General features: G+C 40.1%; 1 protein-coding gene across 3 annotated transcripts in view; it reads right to left on the bottom strand.

Annotated features, from left to right (window-relative positions):
* Positions 1–20,259, bottom strand: part of IGF2BP3 (insulin like growth factor 2 mRNA binding protein 3) — a 116,931-nt gene that overhangs the window by 82,699 nt on the left and 13,973 nt on the right. For all 3 annotated transcript variants that reach the window (XM_059818591.1, XM_059818590.1, XM_059818589.1), the window contains exon 3: positions 9,234–9,282. In XM_059818591.1, coding sequence (XP_059674574.1) covers positions 9,234–9,282 — 49 coding nt within the window. The remainder of the gene's footprint in view (positions 1–9,233; positions 9,283–20,259) is intronic.

Genomic DNA, 20,259 nt, shown 5'->3' on the forward strand with positions numbered 1-20,259 from the left:
AACCTGGGCCGTATTCACAGAAGCACAGGCAGTGGATGGAGCAAAGTTAATGAATGCTGAGTAAAAGGAGCTCAATCACTTGTAGATACTGCATCCAGTTTTGGGACCTCCAGTACAAGAAAGACATTGAGAACCTGGAATGACTTCAGTGAAGGGCCACCAAGACTGTTGGGGGCTGGAGTACTTCTCCAGTGAGGGGAGGCTGAGAGAACTGGGCTTGTTGAGCCCAGGAATAGACAGCTTTGAGGGGAGCATAACAGCAGCCTGACCCAGAGGTCTTTGAGAAGATAGAGCCAATCTCTTCCCAGAGGTGCAGGGTGGGAGGACAAGAGACAACAGGCTTAAGTTGACACAATGGATGTCCTCAACAGGTATAAGGAAAACAATTCTCGCTAATGGAATAATTAATCCTTAGAACTGGTCACCCAGAGAGGTTGCGCAAACTGTATTCCTGGAGGTTTCCAAAACCCTAAACAATGTGGTTTGAATTCAGTACAGACCTTGCTTTGAGCAGAAAGTTGAACTATAAACCTCCTGAGATCCCTTCCAACCTGGATGGTTTTGTAACTCTATGAAAGGACATATCACAACCCTGGATAAAGAGGTTGCACCAAGATTAGAGTGACTCCTGAAGTAAAAATTATAGCTAAGAGGTGCAAGACTTCGGCAACTGAGCCCTTGCACAAAGGTCTTCACAGACACCTTTCTAGAATTGCAAATAAAAAGTAATATTTGGTGGCTGGTTTCCCAAAAAATGTTTTGAACCAAGGAAGCTTTGCACGCCTTTTAAGATTTCTCAAGTTTTGGAGTCACTGTTAGTGACAGGGTAAACAAGTAACCATATTATTCTAGGCTTGTGAGCAACACATTGTTCTAACAGTGCCAAGCAACCCCATGGTGACAATGCCAAAATTCTTGCACACCAACAGCTGTTTTAAGTATTAGAACATTTCTGAAAAGTTAAGGGATCACAGGTTGCACTTTCCTTTATCCTAAAAGGTCAAAAACTAGTCATGGAAGCAGAATTTTTCTCATCTCAGTCACAGGACAATGGAACAAATTTGGGTGGGGGGAAAAGTTTGGATCAAACAGTCGCACTGATCAAACAGTCACACTGAATAATCATTTTTTTTAACCTTTCACTTAACTGTTTCTCCAACTGAACATTGGAAAGAAAATAAGATACAGGCCCATAAATGCAGTCTCCAAAGACATAAATCATCTGTATGTCTTAGTTGGAATGGCCACATGTGACACTTAAAACTCACTGGTTTTCTGTGCTTTGACATTAGGGCCCATCGCAGCCAAAAGCAGTTCATATTCCAACACTGAGATCTAGACAACTCACTGAATCACAAAGCTGTGTGACTCAGATGAGGCAACAGATTAAAAGTCTCATGTCCAAGTGGATGCTTCCCTCCACTCCTTGTCCTGCCCCCTCCACAGCAGGGTTAACCAACAGCTTGCAAACCATGCCCGGAAGTCACCGCAGCTTACTACTCAGCATATTCAGAGAAGCCAGCAGTTATTCCAGCTTGCTTAATATTCTGGTCAAATAGCTGTGGCACTTCAGCATCTTCTTCAAAATTTGCTCAGCCACTCTTCCTGCCTCTGCCATACGAGTCGAAGTGGCTGCCTGAACAACCACCCGACACCACGTTTCCTGCAGCACGAGCCCAAAAATCTTCCACTTCCTATTCTTTCAACTTATCACCTTGTCCACCTGGAGGAGGAAGAGCGACTTTCACACCTCTAAACTGTGTCAGTCAAGCCAGCCCTGACCTAGTGAGTCTTCTGATTTCTTTGGAACAGAGTACTAACATTATGTCTAGTTCTTGTGGTTGGAAGACCACCTTCTGTATCTTCTGGGTGCTTAGCACAACAGAACCCTGACCTCACCTCTAACTTCTCTATTCCTTACTTAAACTGCTGCAATACAAGTTCCCTAAAGAAAAAAGTTGCATTAACTAACATAATGCTACTTTTCTAAGCCTACAACTAGAATAAAAGCACAGCGAAGTATGTTCGGTGGAGGCATCTGGGATATTAACTCTTAAATGGGGGCAGACATTTGATAGCATCACTATCAACTACTTTTAATAAGATCCTGATTTATTTAAGTAAAAAGTGCTGTAGTCCAATTCTCAAAGAAAATTGCTTTCCTTATTAGAATTTCCCCTTGTGTATAAACAACTGTAAGACAATTATCAGCACTGCTGTAGCCAACATACTCATAAGTCATTCCAAGTGAGAAATATGCTTATTGCATGTTTATCCAAGGACCTTCATTCCCACACCCTGTATTTTAAACACCTGCAAAAGGTGTTTATTACCTCACATATACATGTAAATATCACCCCCTATAATTAAGCCAGGCAATTAAAATCCCAGCATAAACCAGTATGTTGTCTTAAGTACAAATTTGGGTGGTCTGCCATAGACATGGTCACTTTCCTATATCAGATTACCTCACCTGCTGCTAAGCCCAGCTAGATGATGGGAAATATGTGCAGCTCAGGCAAAATAGTTAATTCAGAGTGTGGGGCCCAGGTCAGATAGCAGAAAGGAAAGAGGACCGTCCTCTCTTTGGCCTTTGGCAGGAGAGGAGCAAAGGCAACCCCCATGCTCCCCTGGGTATAGATACAAGACCAGGAGAAGGCAGGGGCTCTGCATTGCCCCAAGCACTGCTCTACACTCTATCCTGTAGTTAGGAATCAAAATAAGCAGGTGATCAACATTCAACTTTTGTTTGATGTGCATAATTCTTGACAAATCTATCCAGTTTCTCATTATAACAGAATTAACAGTCTGTGGAGGGGATCTCTTCAGCAGGATTTTGACACTGTCCCCCTACAACAGCCTCATAAGGTAAATGCAGCCAACACTACAACAGCAGGTAAGAAGTTGACCTTGTGGTCACTGCCAGGTAATAGTCATGACCAGCCTACAGTCAAACTAAAGAGTTCTATTTTATAGGGTTTGCAGGTACCACAACATTTAGTGTTGTATCAGGTTTGTGTTTATTAAATTTGAAGATAGCTCAAGTCTGAAATGAGTGCAAATGTACCAGAGGACAAGGTAAGAGCTCAAAGTGATCTTAAACTACAGAAACCACTCTGAAAAAGCCTCATGGGACATTCCCAGGTGAAAGACTTATGAACAATCAATTGCCTAGAAGAAAGAGTCCCAAAGAGAGATTGAAAGAACTTAAACTCTCTCCTTAACCCTCCCTAAACTTCATAGGTCTTCAAATATGTAAAAGACTGCTGCAGAGAACAGACTAACATATTCTCCATTCTCCTGCTGAATAGGACTAGTAGTAATTGGCAAAAAGTATAGCTTAGTGCCTGATGTAGCACACTGAGGAGGAAACAGAAGACCCCTACCAGAGATTCCCACACCTAGCAGGCAGCAGCAGATAATTTGTGCATGCTTAGCATTCTGCTAGCATTTTTATAGCTATACATTATTTTTATAGCACTACATTAAGTTAGGATTCTTGGAGGAGGCTTGAGGTGAAAGATCTTATTTCAATACATTTTAAACCTCGTTACTGTTGATTCACCTTTCTTCTAGAATTACTTTCATTGTAGCTCAGCTCATTCCTGCATCTCCCCTTTACATCTCACTTGGAGAAATATCTGCTTTTTATAATCCTAATTTATTCTTAATTGCAATGGTCTCATATTTTTCTTTTCCTTTCTTAAAACTCCCAAGTTCCCCACCTGTCCTCTTCATATCCTTGGTATTCTAGAATAAGCTGCATCATAAGCAGGTACCACTCAGCAAGATTAGTTTTTCCACTGGATCTCTAGATTAAAAATAAACAAACAACAAACGACCCACCCCACACAGCTTAGTTGTTTTACTCAAAGAAGCAACACAAGCTACTACAGATCCTCAGGACAGTTATGTGCACTGTAAGATTTACTGACATTTACTCACAATCAGAATCAGTCTTGATTCTTTTAAAGAAATTGAAAGTTGTCTTACAAAATATGCAGATGGGTGGAGATGGCTCAAACCTTTCTTGCATTGACAGAAGTCTCAACGCAGAACCTGCACTCACATTGCAACTCTGATCCAGAAATCCTTTTCTATTACCACTTCTGCTTCGAGAATCTAAAACATCAGAGGTCTCAGCATAACGATAAGACTTCGTTTTTTCATTTCCATCAAAAAGCGAGGAAAAGCAAACCCTGTTTAGTAACATCCTTTTGCCTTTGGAGGAGCTAAATCAGACCTCCCTTCCCACACATTTCTGTCCCCCAAAGCTATCTGCAAGTCTCACAACAAAGCTAGGAATACACATTCACAATCTTTTTCTTGCTTCTCTGCTCACTCAACAGGTTCACACTTCACAGGCTGGGCTTTTAGTCTACCTTTTTTGTTACAAAGTTCATCAACACTTGTTTATCTGTTTATCTGCTCCATACAAACCAATAAGGAAATAAGCCCACAGAAAATAAGTGGGAACTCTTCAACAGCTACCTTCCTGCTGAGCCAGCAAGTGCTGTTACTGGCACCATCTGTGTCCTGAAAGTCTGTTCTCTAGCACTTTATTCACAAAACATGGAAAAAAAATTTGGAAAGAAAAACTCTTTAAGCATCTTCTACGCTGAGGAAGCTAATTTTAAAATGTTTTAAAAGAAAGAAGAAAAAGAAAAAAGGGTGACATTTCACATAACTGTTCCTTCTCAGAAGAACTCTACTTGGATATCCATCATGTTGAATCAGAAGCAAACTCTAGCTACTTCAGTTTGAAATTACTACACCTAGACCTCCCTCTAGAAGACAGATCTTCTTTTCTTGCAAATACACCTCCAGTGCTGAATACTCACAAGCTAAGTGAGAGACTATTCGTAGTTACAAATTAAGAGCCAAAACAGTATGTTACAGACTGCGGTTCCAGAAAGAGTAGCTGTTTACTTTTCTGCAGAGACCATAGAGCCAGAGTGCTTGTTTCCAGTGAGAAAGAGATGAGATTGATGTATGTGGAGAATGGGAAAAGGGGGTGTGACAAATTCTTCACTTGTCATGATTCTTAGCATCAATCTGGACTTCGTATTTGATGAGTAAGGAGAGGAATGGAGGGAAAAAATGATACCCACCTACTATCACTAAAAAGGTGCACTAGTTGTTTGAGTGTTTGCTTCAAAAAAACTTTGTAACAAGTGAAACTGATTTCTTTAAAAAATAAAACCTGATCATGCACATGTCCTTCAAATTACTAAATTGATACAATAACCTTTATGTGCAATTTATATGCAAGCAGAATAACAGGAAGATGCATTCCAGAAGTGATGTTGTTTTATGGAACATGTGCACTGATCCAGAGTCCTCAAACCCAGACAGTCTAGTGAGGAAAGAGGGAAAAATGCAAATGACCTCCTAGATGAGTAGAGAACATCATCTTGGATAAGCCCCTACCAGTCCAGACTCCAGTTTCAGTCTGAGGCAAGTCCTAAATCTTCTTAGTTCAGACAGAGATGCTGCCTTCCCTCCACCTCCAGTTTCTCCTAGCTGGGCAAGGAGTATCAACCCACAGGTACGGAAACCTGCAGAACCTTGCTAAATATCTTCTTGTGAAGTTCAAATTAATTACCAGGCAAGTTTTGTACAAGCTTAACCTTGAGTGCCTTGGAATACATTAGAATTTTATCTCTTACAGCTGCACTTTAAGAGCGAGCTCTTCAGGATAGCAACCTTGTGGTTTTGTTTCAATGTAGTAACTCAGCAGATTATAGCCAGGTCATTATCTGCCTTTCTTCTGCCACTTAGCCCTGAATATGGTCTAAAAGGGTTATCCTACCTTTTTTTACTTATACCATGATATTCTGATAAGTACACAGTGAACCTTTACATTACCCAGAGGAAACAACTACAGTCCAATTGCTATGGCTGGTTATAAGAGTCACTATTTTGTTCAGGAACTTCAACCTATGTGAAAGAGAAAACCAGTTAGAACATTTTTCTCCAAAAAGGCTGCCGGAAAAGCAAACAGTTAATCTGAATTCATGTACTTGGTTTACGAAAAGACTTATTAATAAACACTTGTTACTCTGTGGCCATTTACACCCACTCTTTATTTCCCAATCTGTATGGAATAACTATGGGTCAAGTGTCCTACCTCACCTGAGTCTTCAGGATACCCAGTTTCTTCAAAGGGGAAGTCAAGGTTTCCTTAAACACTAAAGTTAATGTTTTCTCTCTTCCGTACTACTAGAGGCACCAGATTTTAATAAATAAGCGCACATGCCTCTCAGGAGGATAAGAAGGCACACCAGTGAAACTGTTTCAAGGTTTTCACAGCAAACTCATTTACTCCAGTATTTCATGAATCTTAAGAGCTAGCTCCCATCTGCACGGAGGACAAAGCGCCTATATCTATGATGGGGCATCTTCCTCAGCAAAGCATTCTCAATTCAGTTTAAGCTTCAACTTACTCCCTGAACGTTTTTCTGGTTTTGAAAACCAGGAGGCAATAATATTCTCTGGGGTGCCCCAGAGCAGGAGCTACTACCAAACTCTGTTACACTTCACGCTACAAACAGTTCAGCTACATTCCTGTGGGATCAGCATCCATACTGCTCTTCCACACCTGCTTTCTCCAAACCTGACAAGGTGCGTTTGAGAACACGACAGATGCCCTCCTTATTATAAAAGGTTTTGTGGGGGATTTGTTGTAAGTCTAGGACCATCTCTGTTGGGTGTGGGTATGCACAGAGACCCTTGCTGGGTCCCAGTCCCACATGGCCCAGGACTTACATGTACCACTGTGTAACAAGAACAGCCGTGAAGCACCAAACTAGAGGCATGCACGCTGACTGCTGGGGCACACCTGTAGGCTCCCCATGTAAAATGCTTGTTTTCTATAAAGAACAAAATTAAAACAAGCTCTGTTGAAATAATTGTCTAAGAAAATACTTTTGCAAAGAATGACAAGGTAACCTTCCTAATAATGTTTATACTGGGAAAAAAATTCACAAGAACATTAATCTTTATTCCATTCTTTTCACATATCCCTATGTCACTGTAAAAAGAAAGGTGTTGCAGGGTACAAAGCGTGTTTTATATTTGTTTATTGAACACACATGAGGGCTGATAGACTGAACTAACCTAGAGACCTCTTTCATCAGTTGTTTTTGGTTTGGTTTTAAGGATTTCACACCCATTAGAAGTCAGCCTTGATTTACGCAATTAACAAAAGAGTGATGAGGCAAGCAGATTGGCACAGAGGGACTATAAGAAAAGATTTAAGTAAAATTGCTACAGCTGCCACACACACAGCCCATCCCCTCAGAAAACATTACTCAAGAACATTGCTTCGATATAAAATCCTCTCTGTATGTATAAACTTCTACTCTCCCTACCAAGCAACTGGTTGCAAGACAGACTTGTTTTAAGGAAGAATCATCCAAAACTTTCTTACAGAGCTCAAAGGAAGTTTTTGCAAGGTCTTTTAGCACCAAAAAGAGATACCAGAGCCCAAGGTAAGCTTGACATAAGACAGTTCCCTGATGAATTTCATCACCAGTTGCTGTATTTTTTTCATCAGCACTCTTCTGAGAATATACAAAATTTACCTGCTCAGTGCAAAAGGGACAGACAACCAGCACTTAAAGAAAAAAAAACTTTAGGATGTTTGTAGGCAAACCATATTTTGCAAGCAGCCCTGATGTTGTAAGAGAATGCAAAAGTATTGTAGAAGTTATTTGGGGGCCTCATCCCTCTACATTCGGTGCCCAGACAAAGGGTCAGGTCTGTACAAGCAACTTCAGGACATCTAGGCAAGGTTGAGATGATGTTAATAGGGACAATTTTAACTCTTCCTTGGGAACTTCAGGAAGACAGAGTGTTTTAAAAAGGTGGGGGAGAGGGAACATCTGTCTGAGACCAGATGTCACCACACAAATTGTAGCAATGGAAAAGGAGAGGGAAGTCATTTAAAAATCAGGAAGCAGATGGGAAACAGGGTAGATACCTGTAACATACAAGCAGTAATAGCTACAGATGTGTAAGAAGGGATGAGCAGGTAGAAGTATTTTGATGTACTCTGCTCAACAGTGCTTACATCTATGTTTATTCCCATTTTCCTGAATCATACACCTCTGCGCTGATACTCACTATTCCTGCACAAAATCCTCAGAGGAAGTTTGTAGCAAAAAATAAGTTAATCCTCAGCTCAGTCACCCTCAACCATTTCTATTACTACTCTTCCCAAAAGCTTGACAAAAATGCAGTCATGAATTTGAAATAAAAGGTATCAGGTGGATACGGTTCAATTGAGGGGAACACAAGGTTCGGGAAGTGCAGAGGAAATGCTTATATGGACAACACACACCAGAAGGACAGACTGAAGCAATGAGAGGTGGTATGTATTGATATCTTACAGAAACCCTGTGGTTGACAGCCTTGGTTGGACAGAGCCATGCCTCCATTTTTCTCCAAAGCTAGGAAGCAATCAGGCAGTGCAAACAGAAGTAGCTGCAGATGGAAAGTCAAATGAAGAAGGCAGACCAAACCCCCTCAGAACAACTTTACCGGAGCCTTATCCTCAAACCCTCCACCCTCCAATCTCCCTCAGGCAAAAGGATGACTTACCACTAGTAAAACATGAAAACAGCATTTTAAACACATACAGGATAGAAAAACAGTGAAGAAAACAGATCCATTCTCACAGTAGTCCATCTACTGCAAAAATTGTGACACTTTGTGGATTGTAAACAGCAAATATACGATATATCAGTGAGGGCCAATAACCGTAATAGCATGAGCAAACAATCTGCCATAATGCCACCACTATAGATGAGCAAGGAAGAAGAAAAAAAAATGAAAGAAAAAGGATCAGCATTAAATTTCTGCTTTTGTAAAGGTTTTGGCTAAGTTTTTACATATGAACTTGTATTAAGTTTACTGAACTTACACACCAGCAAGGTCCGAAATGGACAAGCTTTCAGCCAAAGAGAGCGACTGCCTCAGGAAGTCAGCATTCACCAAAGAATCCATTTCAACATTTTTATGGTTAACTTGGAGAGCAGAAATGAAGGCAGTTATCTGAATTGCTTAGAAGGCTCTATTGTTCCCTCTTCCAAAGGATTTTTCCCCACAACAGAAGGGGTGGTGTGTGCAAAGCAAGCAAAAGGTGGGGGAAGGGGAAAAGTCTTGTGGATAAGGAGAGAAACAGAAACAAGAGTTTTGAGCATATATTAATTTTTAAAGTAACTTCCTACCTCCCATTGCAAGTGAGGCGGGATATTTCTGATCTGAAGCTTCCGACTCCTGCAGGTAAATTAAAGAAAATAGTTTTAAAAAAAGAAAACAGAAAGAAAACATTATTGCAAGATAGACTATACATAGCAGTGCCCACATTTAAGCATCTGTCTTACTAAGAGGAGCAAAACCAAATACACAACTCAAAAAACCCCAACAGATCACTGGGGGGGAATGTCAGGTCAAAACAATTTCAAGTCCAAAGAGCTGTTACAGAAATACTTGTTACACATTTGACAGCTGTTACATTTCATGAAGCCTCCACTTTTCTTGAAGATGATTTCTATTTCAGCTTTAAGGCCTTCGGTGTCTGACTCTCTCCATTATAAACGGATGTGATAATCCCATGTACTTGTACTGGGTTCCCCTCCACACACTTTATTTTTTAAATTCACCAAGCAGATACTTCGGGATTCTACATCCCTTCAAGGAAGAGAATATAAATTTGAATAAATACATTTGCTTTGATATTAAGCGTTTCATTAGCCTAATGACAGACTATATTCTAACATTTATATGGCTGACATTCTCCATCACTGATGAGGAGGAGGGGGTAAGAATCAGTAAATTCATTGTATTTGCACCGCAAATTTACATCAGTTTTTGCTTATCTAGTAAACAAAACATTCACTTTGAAGTGCTACTGCAAAGACTGGCAGCATGCTGGCTGCCTTCACAGCCAAGTCCTTTGTCTCCTCCCTTCCCCCAAAGTGAAAGAACAAATAAATGCCAGAGATGCCACAAAACCCTTGGGATTTACAAGAATGTGTAGATTAACAGAGTTTCAGCTGGGCTCAGGTAGGGCATGCTGGTCGGGTCAGTCTGGCTAGCCTGGGAAGATGTGGGGAAGGGAGAGAGGACAACACAGAGTAGCATAGCTTAGGAGGTCTCAACTATATTTTGGTTCACCAAAGCAGCTAAAATAAGCCTCTTGTGTTCAAACACGCAGTTTTACTTAGTGTTTCAATTGCTCAATACTGACCTCTCACAGAAAAATGCTTCACATTTTAAGGACTTTTTATAACAGACTAGAAGTTTGTTAAACTTATACAGGCCAGTAAAATCTTGCACCAAAACAAGTTTTAGAGATGTGCCCATCTAGCAATAAAATCGAAGGCTTTCATTTTCCCCCCTCACTCCCTTCCTTAACACCACCACCACCCACACAGGCCTGCAGTGAGTGTTTTACATCTTGAAATGCTCTTCTCAACAGGCTTTGTTCCAGGCACAGCCGGAGCTTACAGCTCAAAGCCACCTTGCCCAAACTTCTCCTCACGTGGAGGTGTCACCCCCAACGCAACGGCAACCATGAGATCAAGGGACAAGCACACTTTCTCCAGAAAAGATGAATAGGTCTCAGTTGTGCAGCATTTCTCAGCTGTTTTCACTGCCACTTAAACAAGTAAGAGCTGATTTCAGTATTTGATCATATAAATAGGCGAGGAAGGGAGAACGAATACAGAAACCACACACAACCCCATTTAAGCTTTTCTTTCCAATAAAGCAAAGATAGAGTCAGGAGCTGCTTCACTGTAATAGGAAGGGGGGAAAATTTCCTTGAAGTCTGCAAAGATTTCCTTAAACTCTGATCTCAGCTAGCAATACTGCTACAAAACAATCATTCTATAGTAGTGATATACTGTTCTGAAATATCAAAATAATCTCACACAGCAACCTGAAACTTGAAAGTTGGGTCCTAAAGTAGAACATAAAAGGAGACGTTCATTCAGTATTAAAAGTACTGGGAAATTTTAAAGCAGAAAAATCCCAGACCACAAAATTGGCAGCCAATATGCTATTCAATGTGCTTCAAACTGTGTCGTGCCATTAGTCTCTCACACTTATAGATTCAAATTAAAATTCACGAGAGTTTCGTAGCAAGGAGTGCCACTCGCAGAAGGATCCGAGCACGCAACAGCCCAGCCAGCACACCAACAACAGGTCTCACCACAGCCCCACGCCAAGTTAAGCAGCAAATGCTCACACTGAGCGGTGCGTATCCACTGGTGAGGAGAGGGGAAAGTCCTTTCCAGATGCACTTACACACAGGTTTCACACACATAACTGCCACCTCACATTTCATTTCAGAAGGAAAAACCTACATATCTTCTCCTTTACTGCCCAACATCTGAAAGACGGACCAAAAAAACCCCAATCTCTACATTTGCTCAACAATAAGGACATAACACAAGGTTCGGGGTTTTGGTTTTTTTTTTCCTTCCCACATGGCTTCGAGGGACTGAAAAGTCTGATGCAATTTAAAACTTTGCCAACCAACATTTGTAGCACAAAAATAACTTCAGTATCCTGAAAGGGAGGAGGAGGAAAGGAGAGGAGCAAGGAAGAAACACCACTTTAAAATTACCGGTTCCTCTACCACATTCATAAAAAGCCAAAGGAAATGGCAAGCCAAGTACAAAACAGGTACAGTCCCACTGTGCACCTCAATTTATGGCAACAGTGAGACACCTATTGTACAAAATTGAAAGGTCACTTCAAAAAAATACAAGAACAGCTATATGAAGCATTTAATTTTAAGCTATTTACACCTTCATCAGTTGCTTGGCTGCACTGCAAGTAATTTTAACTTGTCACCCAATGCACAAGTTTGAAGTCTGGTGTTTATTGATGCATGTGAAATTTTTTTTTTTTTACATTATTGCTCTATCACAATTAGCAATAGGAAAAAAATTAATAAAGCTTTGTATGACCAAGAGAGGAATTACACAGAATCAGTGTAAGATAAAAGATCACGAGCACCTTTGAGACGTCTCCATTTCAGTTACTATCAGCTTCTATTAAAAAAAAAATCTAAATATATTTCTTAAAATTACCTAAAAACAGACAAACCTTGTAACCCCTTTCCCTCTCTACCCTTCTCCCCACACAGAAAGAACGGACAGAAGTGACAGAGATGTTTTTGTATTCCCAGGACCAGAAAAAGCACTGAACTAAAAGGGAGCAGAGACCAAATCCCCCACAAACTGCGGTAACCTGTACAGCTCCTGCTCAGAGAGATCGCTCCTCTCGCCCATCTCCTGTGCTTTGGCAGCCCCATACAGCTCTCGCTGCAGGGCAGCGTTAGCGATCTGCAGTCACCTCTACTGCATGCACGTGAACCCATGAAGAATCAGCTCTCAACTTCTTCAAGAAAAATCCCAGACCAATTGGAAACGTATAGCAAAGAGTAAGGGACAAAACTGGTTCTGACTGAATTTACTTGAGCGGCAACAGCTTCCACGAGGATGGGTTCAGACTTCAGAAAGCACGCTTTTGCACAGGGACAAAACTCTACTCAATAGGTGGGGAAAGGAAAGAGAAAAGTATGGGAGAAACTTCCCGCAAATACTCTCCCATCCCAGGCAATGTCAGCTCTTTTAGGGTGCTTTCCATCTTCCTCATAATCCTGTGTTCTTCAGCAAAGTACACTATATGCAAAGCTCCTATAGGTATCACATCCCAGGCAGCATAAACCCACAGAGGGTTTTGTTTCATTTTGTTTTGAAATCATCTTAAGTTTTGTTACTTTACAACTCCTTGCAGTGATATCAGGTGTGTATGAGAAAAAAATAGTCCGTTCAAATTCCATGAAGGTATTGTAATAAAATAGTTTTATTTAATATACAGCTCTCACCTAGTATTAATAAATCCTTAGTAAAACATTGCCAGCATATCTCAGTGTGACTCATGTAAGCCTTGTGTATGCATTTTTTCCAGTTTAAGCCAATTTCTTAATTCATTTCTTCCATTCTAAATAGTCATTGCAAATATATGTCATCTGAAAAAAACATCTGGGCAAATTATGTTTGTGCTCTGCATCATAAGAAAGGTTTTAAAAGCTACCTATAGTTCACAGCATGTGAACAGGTATTCCCACTTGTCTCTCTTTTTCAAAGACACCCAAAACACCTTTTATTGGGTAAGAAGAAAACAGACTTATCTGGTTTCTGTATAAGGTTAGTCCATAAGCAATTATTTGGCAATAATTTACTCTTCTTAAGAGGTATTGAATGCATTCTAATTCTTCTTTTCAGGTATTATGCAGGTAACTGGATTCAGTTACTTCAAGCCACTGCTGATGACCACGTGTCAACATATTTCTTCTGAGCATGTTGAGACATGGAGCCTTGTGTTTGGGGGGCATGAATATCTCTGCAACACTGAAAGCGCGTAGAACAAAAAGACGTCACAAGGAAAGCAGCATATTTGTGCTACATTGTGTGCACAAAGACAGAAAGGGCAAAGTACCATAAAGATGGATAATTTACTAAAAGCCATCTTAGTGATCTCTGAAGGGGTAATCTCTTGTATGTAAATACAGAGAACACACGTCCAGGGACACCCAGTGCTCCCGACCCACGAGAACCCTCCACACATATGAAACAATACTAAACATGTCTTAGGGAAAAGGTGGTGGGAGGAGGGAAGAAGAAAACTCACAATTTCAGCATTCTCTTTCTTTTATATGTACTCTTTTCGTTCTCTCTGCCCTCCCTATATACATCACTTTTTTTCTTCAACCTATCAAAATCCTCTTGGGTTAAAAAAGTCTCAAAAATTGTCCATTTTTGCATCCCTGCATTAAATAAAAATCTCACTATACGCTTTCATTCACCAATACAATCTCACTGTATGCTTTATGTGACATTTAGCAAAGGGAAATCACATAAGACCTGCACCTCCCCTTAAAGGACAAATAATTTTAAAAAAACAGAATCTAGACAATTATAAAGCAAAGAACAGGAAAGTATCATGCTTTTTCTCACAGTCCCTTTTTTTTTTGTACCTCATGGTGTATCTCATAGGTGTGCCAAAATTTGATTGTTTCAGAGGGGAGCATACACACAAGCGTCGAAGCCACTGCACTTCCACACTGTTGTTGTACTCACACTCTTACGAGACCTTTCTCACCATCCTACCTCCCTCCCCCCAGAGACCTGCTGCCTTCTGTTCTTTAATTCCCAGTTCTCGACAATAACACCACGTAATACTCTCTTATTTCAGCAACCATATGAACTACACACAACGTTAATGCCTTAAACCCACAAAGCGCAAACCTACTGTTTTTAAACAAGAATCTATGGAAAAAGAGTTAAACGTGTTTGAAAGGAGATCAAGTGAACATCGACAATGTTAGTGCATTCAATTGTTTGAACTCAATACCTATGGGATAGAAAGTAAATGGTCTACCTTTTCCACTCTTAGGAACGAGTAAGCGCTTGCTCTCTGCACATTTCATTCATTCTAGGTAGGCACTGCTCTACTGGTTACCTAGAAAAAGTCTTGGCACCTCACACCAACAGCACGGTGTGCAGAGTATGCCAATAGCCACCAGCACCGAGTGCCATTACTCCCCAGTGCTGCCCCCGTGTTCGTGGTCCCCCATCTCTGACAGCTATGCATGATGCCCCTGCAAACCCACTCGCCAAAACAACCCTTTTTCTCCCTGAGCTCCAAAGAGCTGCGTGAAGACAAAAATGTCATTTCTCAAGCTTACTTCACTGATAACACAAACTTAACATAGACAGCTGGAGATGAAATATTTAAAAAAAAAAACTACCACACAACAAAAAACCACCGTGGACCGTGGCTAATGCCATATGGTAGGAAACAACTTCTGTATAAAAAGTCCTGACATGAACAGCCATAGAAACAAAGTTAGCAACTCCTATAACCAAATGGAAAACTGCTGGTAATCAACTGAATTTATAGGGGAAAGGGAAGAGGTGTCTTATTGTTCACTCTGCAGCCAGCAAAATAAAAACAGGCAAGAAAAACCCAACACAAAAGCTACCCACACAAACAGAGTTTATTAGTTTCTCCCCTCAGGTTGCTTCAAGTAGCTGATCCTTGATCACAACAGAGTGAATCAGTGTTTTTAATGCTCTTCTAGTGGGGGGAAGGGGTGGGAAGAAAAAAAAACAAAACAGGCTTACAGGACAAAATAAAAAATCCTTAGCTTTCAATTTGTATTAGTGTTCTTGGGGAAAAAAGCAGAAGCAGTTTTTTAGGTACAAGGTAAGGGAGGGGGGTTCTTCTTATTTTCTTCATGGTAAACGTAAGTAATTTTACAGATTAAGCCACTGGAGTAGCTTGTCTTGTAAGAGGTGCTGCAGTCTCTGCCTGCCTCCTGACTTCACACTGAAACTCCGTGGGTTTAAGCAATCATTTCAGTCTAAGTTGTTCACATTTGATTCCTGAAAGCACCTGAAAGTCCATCCAAATAAATCTTATTGAATGTGCATTCTAAGCCATCTTTATATATAAATAATTATATATGTATACACACACACAAAATTATGTATCTCAGTTTGCTTATTCGTAACAAGTAGTTCTGATAAATACAAAAGCAAAGGGTCACACTCCCTACCTGAAAAGAACGTATACTGAATTTCTGTTAAAAACCCAGTCAGGTTCAGTAAAGTGACAAAGAAGTTTTTATATCACTTCTATTAAAAGGTAATTAATTTTTTAGTGTATATTACAAGGCACACTGATGACACAGTTACTGTGCTTTATCAAATCAAACCATTGGCTTGTGAATCAGAAAGTTCATCTTGATACCTTACCAACAGAAGAAAGAAAGAAGGGTTTCAAATACCGACTTGGTAACAAACATCACCACTTTTCATTTTTACACAGTGATCTGGACAGCAGAATACTTGAAGAGGAAATGTTATTACTCCAATTTCAGACCCAATTCAGCAATTCGAGCAGACAAAGCTTGGCTAAGACACAGGCAAACTGCAGCAATACTTCTCTTTGTGTTGCCTCATTATTTAATCCCAGACCTGGATTTAAAAGCACTCTGTACTACTACTCAGCATAAGGATTTTCCATAAAATTTAGACAAAGAAAATTTCTTCTCAAAGTTCATGCAAGACATAATAGTTGGCTCCTCACTGCACTTTTCCCCTTTCATCTTGCACATACAACCCACCAAAGTAGCCGCTTTGGAGAGGTGTATTATCTCAGCATTCAAGATGAAAATCTGGCTCTTGGATTACCTCACAGATCCCTCTGTGCTGATGATCAAATTTCCTACCAGTGCCTGCAAAACATCGGATTCGCTTACTACTTTCCTCCAGGATGAACAATCAGAAAGCTGTCCATGGGGCCAGTACACCATGCAGCTCCACTCCCTAAAGCCACCAGCCAAATGACTGGGCACAGGGCTGCGCTCTCTTTGCGGGATAAACTCAAATACTCTGAAAGAGACTGGATATTTGTGGACAGGATATGATAGCTCAAGAAGCACAACCAGAAGATTTATAATGGCACACCCAAGTTACACCATACAAAATAGGTAAATCAGCCAATGTAAGCCTCACTATAGTTCTTACGTTTATGTAGATTAGCCAGATAGTAGGCTTTCACCTACGACCATTTGCTTCAGGATTTCAGTTTGACAATTCTTCACATCACTAATTAGACTAAAAGCTTATATTCGTTATTTGTAAATGTCCTTGAGTGGCCCATAAAGACATTTTAAACAGAAAATTCTAAAGATTCTGCCATTACCATAGTAATGTTGAATTTCTCATTTTAAAAAAAACTTTCATTTTCCAGGTGTTGTTAATGAGAGAAGGCTGTTAAGATTTTAATTAAAGAATTAAGCACTGCTTTGAATTTAACAGGAAGTTCCAGTATTCTTTAGGAAAATGGGGTTTCATTCACCTTTGTGGCTTCTGATGTTTCAGGCCTTTTCTCTTCCCCCATGTTGAAACTCTTTGGAGAAACTGAAACAGGTTTTTTTGTTTGGGTTGGTTTGGGGTTTTTTGGGTTTGTTTTTTTTCCGCCCTGTTTGTTGGGGGTGGTGGGTTGTTGGGTTTTTTCCCTAAATGCCACAGTTTCTCTTTCCCTCATCCTCCTCAGATCAGGGGTCTGTATTCCTTAAACAACTGTACTACTGAACTGATTTTGTTGACCAAACATTTCAGAGCTATGGTCACTTGCCATTTATTCTCCCACCCCGCCACTAACTTGCAATTAACTGGGATGTGGATAGCAGTGAAAACACTCAGGAGGTATATGGAAGATTGAAAATAACATCTTTAAACACAAGTGCTTCAAAACATGCAAAAATATTGTCTATTTAAAATCCTAACCTGTATGAACTAGTAATCCCCTAATGACAGGACACAATGCTCATCTTTTATCTTTCTCCTCCCCATCCCTCCTTGCCTTCAGCCACCAAAATAGCTAAAGGTCTCTTCTCTCCCTTCACCTGTTTTCCTAGTGCCCAGAGGGGCTGCTAGTTGAAGCAGTCTGTATTTCCATTATGGACTAACTGTGAAGTTTTACATCAGCTGTAAGAAGCAGCTCTAGACTGAAACTTGCATATGATGTCCCTGCAATACACGGCCAAGTTAGGGGCTGGGGAGCTCTAGCTAGGGAAGTTAAAAGAAGGATTTTTTTTTTATTATTATTATTATTTTTTAATTTTCAGTTAATTCAGCTCCTTTTAAAGAGTCCAAGAGGGAGAAGGAAACGGTTTAGGATACTTCAATGTCATTTCTGAAGAAAGAAAGGGTACTAAGACTTGAATAATTAAAAAAGCCAACGGTTACTTTGTTCCACGAAGCAGCTGCTGGATATACCCTCACAGTGCTTTTATTTTGTGCGTCTTCCCTACTACCATCACTTACTCCACAGAAGTTTGCATATCAGTTAGAAACCAGTCGGAAATAAGTGACGCAGATATCATATACGATGTAAAAGTTTCGGCAACTTTTTTTGGTATGGGAGGTATGGCACCAGGTTAGATATTGTCTTAACAATAGTTCAGTGATTCACCCTTCTCAGACTGAAATATCTAAATAAAATTATCAGCATTCATAGACGAACTCAGTAGCCACCATGCTGCTGAGACCAACTTGCTCAACAATGAGTCTGTGTCTGCAGAGAACATGGGAAATGCTTTCCAGATTCCTTACACCACAGCTATAAGACAAGGAGTCTAGCCTATTTTAGTCTCTTTCAGGTCAGGCGCAAGTGAAACTAAGGTTGTTCATACTCAGTTTAAGTTCACTGTATGCTCCAGATTAACCAAATTCAGTTCTGGTTTGGGGGTGGAGGGGAAGCAAAATAAGGTTTGAAGGAAAGTAGCAAGAGTTGCTCCGCTTACACACTTACTGCATGTAATTGCAAGAAATCTGTTACACAGGCTCGGAGAGCAGGGAGCCTCTATTTGCTACTTTTGTGCTATTAAATATCCAATTTAAACCTTTCAGGTTGAGGGTAACCTACTTCAGAGCTTGAACTGAGCAAGGTGTTCACGCAGTTCAGGGACCCATCCCAGCACATACTTCTCCACTGCCTCGCTGCTTTACCCCGCGCACAGACTTTTTAAAGTAAAGCCTGTTTGCTGCCTCTCAGGCTACTTTACAAAAAATGACACAAATTAATGTCCAGTTCCTAAAAGGATCCCAGTAAACAAAGATTCCTGTGGGGTCTGGGAAATGGAAACACAGTGAAACACTTGTGCTGCTGAAAGCACCACCTAACTTCAAAAAGCTTACATGAGATAACTAGAATAAATGAAAAATCTTCCTTAGTCTGATTTTAAGTGTATATGTAAACTTCAGCTAACAGACAGGCTCGCTAGCATTTTCAAGTCTCTTCCATGATATAAAAGGATATTAACAAGGGCAAACTACTTCATTTAGGCAACTGCCTATATAACCATTTCTAAAAACATGAGCAAAGTCCTAGGGCTTAAAAGAACAAAATAAACTAAAAGCAGAGTGTTATCAAGAGCACAGATTAAATCAACACTTTCAAATGCACAGCCACAGGTTTCAGGCTCTTGCCAGTGTTTAAAGCCATTCACAAATGTAGCGCGCGCGTGTGTACATGCACACGCATGGCCTTCACTCTGCATCCATTCTGGTTGAAACTTCCATTTTTATTACTTTTTTCATAAATACATACATTACTCAACTTTGCAAGGGGACAGCTTTATACTGACGTGAAAATTGAGCATTTAAGAGATACACTGTGGTCATCATCTGATGTTCCAGCAAAGCCTAACAAAGACCTGCAGTTAGCCTGCTCACATGACTAAGGATTTTTTTAAATTAAAAAAAAAATACTATTTCCTCATTACTACTTTCCACCCTCTCCACCCAAGACAAACCAAGAAGAGTTTAAAAACCACTGGCAAGACAGATAGCTGCTTTTAAATCTTCTAGACCACACTAACAGGAATAGATTAAGCAGAATTAGTACTTCACCAGTTTTACAAGAGAAGAAATGTCAAATTTACTGTATGTTTCTTATTATCTTTGTTTTAAAATAAATAAGTTCTTCCATATCAAAGGATTCAGTACAATAAACCTTATTCACACAAGTGAAAAGTTAAAAAAAAACCAGAAAATTTTAAAGTATAAACTGATGCACACAGTAACTAAGACACTGCACAGACACCAATTCTCACCTTTGATGCTCTAGTAATTATTTTACTAGTACACTTTGTGGAACTAATTGAATATCAACAAGAAGAAATAGCACTCAAGTGCTGGCCCTTACTAATGGCAATTCCACGTGGCCTTAAACTGATTAAGTGACCTAAAGCAGATGAGATATAATGCCTCTACCACGGGAGTGCTAGGATGTGTGGGTTTTGCACTATCACCACCAAATATTTTTCCTTCATTGCTCTAGCCCCGTCAAAATCCAAAAGTCACAGAAAGCGACCACTCTGCTGTTTGGCTTTGTCATTTTTATGCTGAAGGTCACCAGATGCAGAATTAAAAGAAAAGTACCAATGCTTTTTCTACACTTAGATTACTTGCAAAGAGAAACAAATTAGGCTTATGGCTTTCAGACATTATTGTCATTTCTTTTAAGTAATTTTCTCTGAGGAGTTCCCCCCCCAAACTGAAATCCTATTCAATTACACAAAAATTGTCTGGACAGAACAGCACCAAATAAAATGATTTCACAGCTGCACTTAGAGCAAAAAGTTACGTATAATTTAGAACG

Source organism: Gavia stellata, chromosome 6 (genome assembly GCF_030936135.1).
Source record: "Gavia stellata isolate bGavSte3 chromosome 6, bGavSte3.hap2, whole genome shotgun sequence".
NCBI classification, from domain to species: Eukaryota; Metazoa; Chordata; class Aves; order Gaviiformes; family Gaviidae; genus Gavia; species Gavia stellata.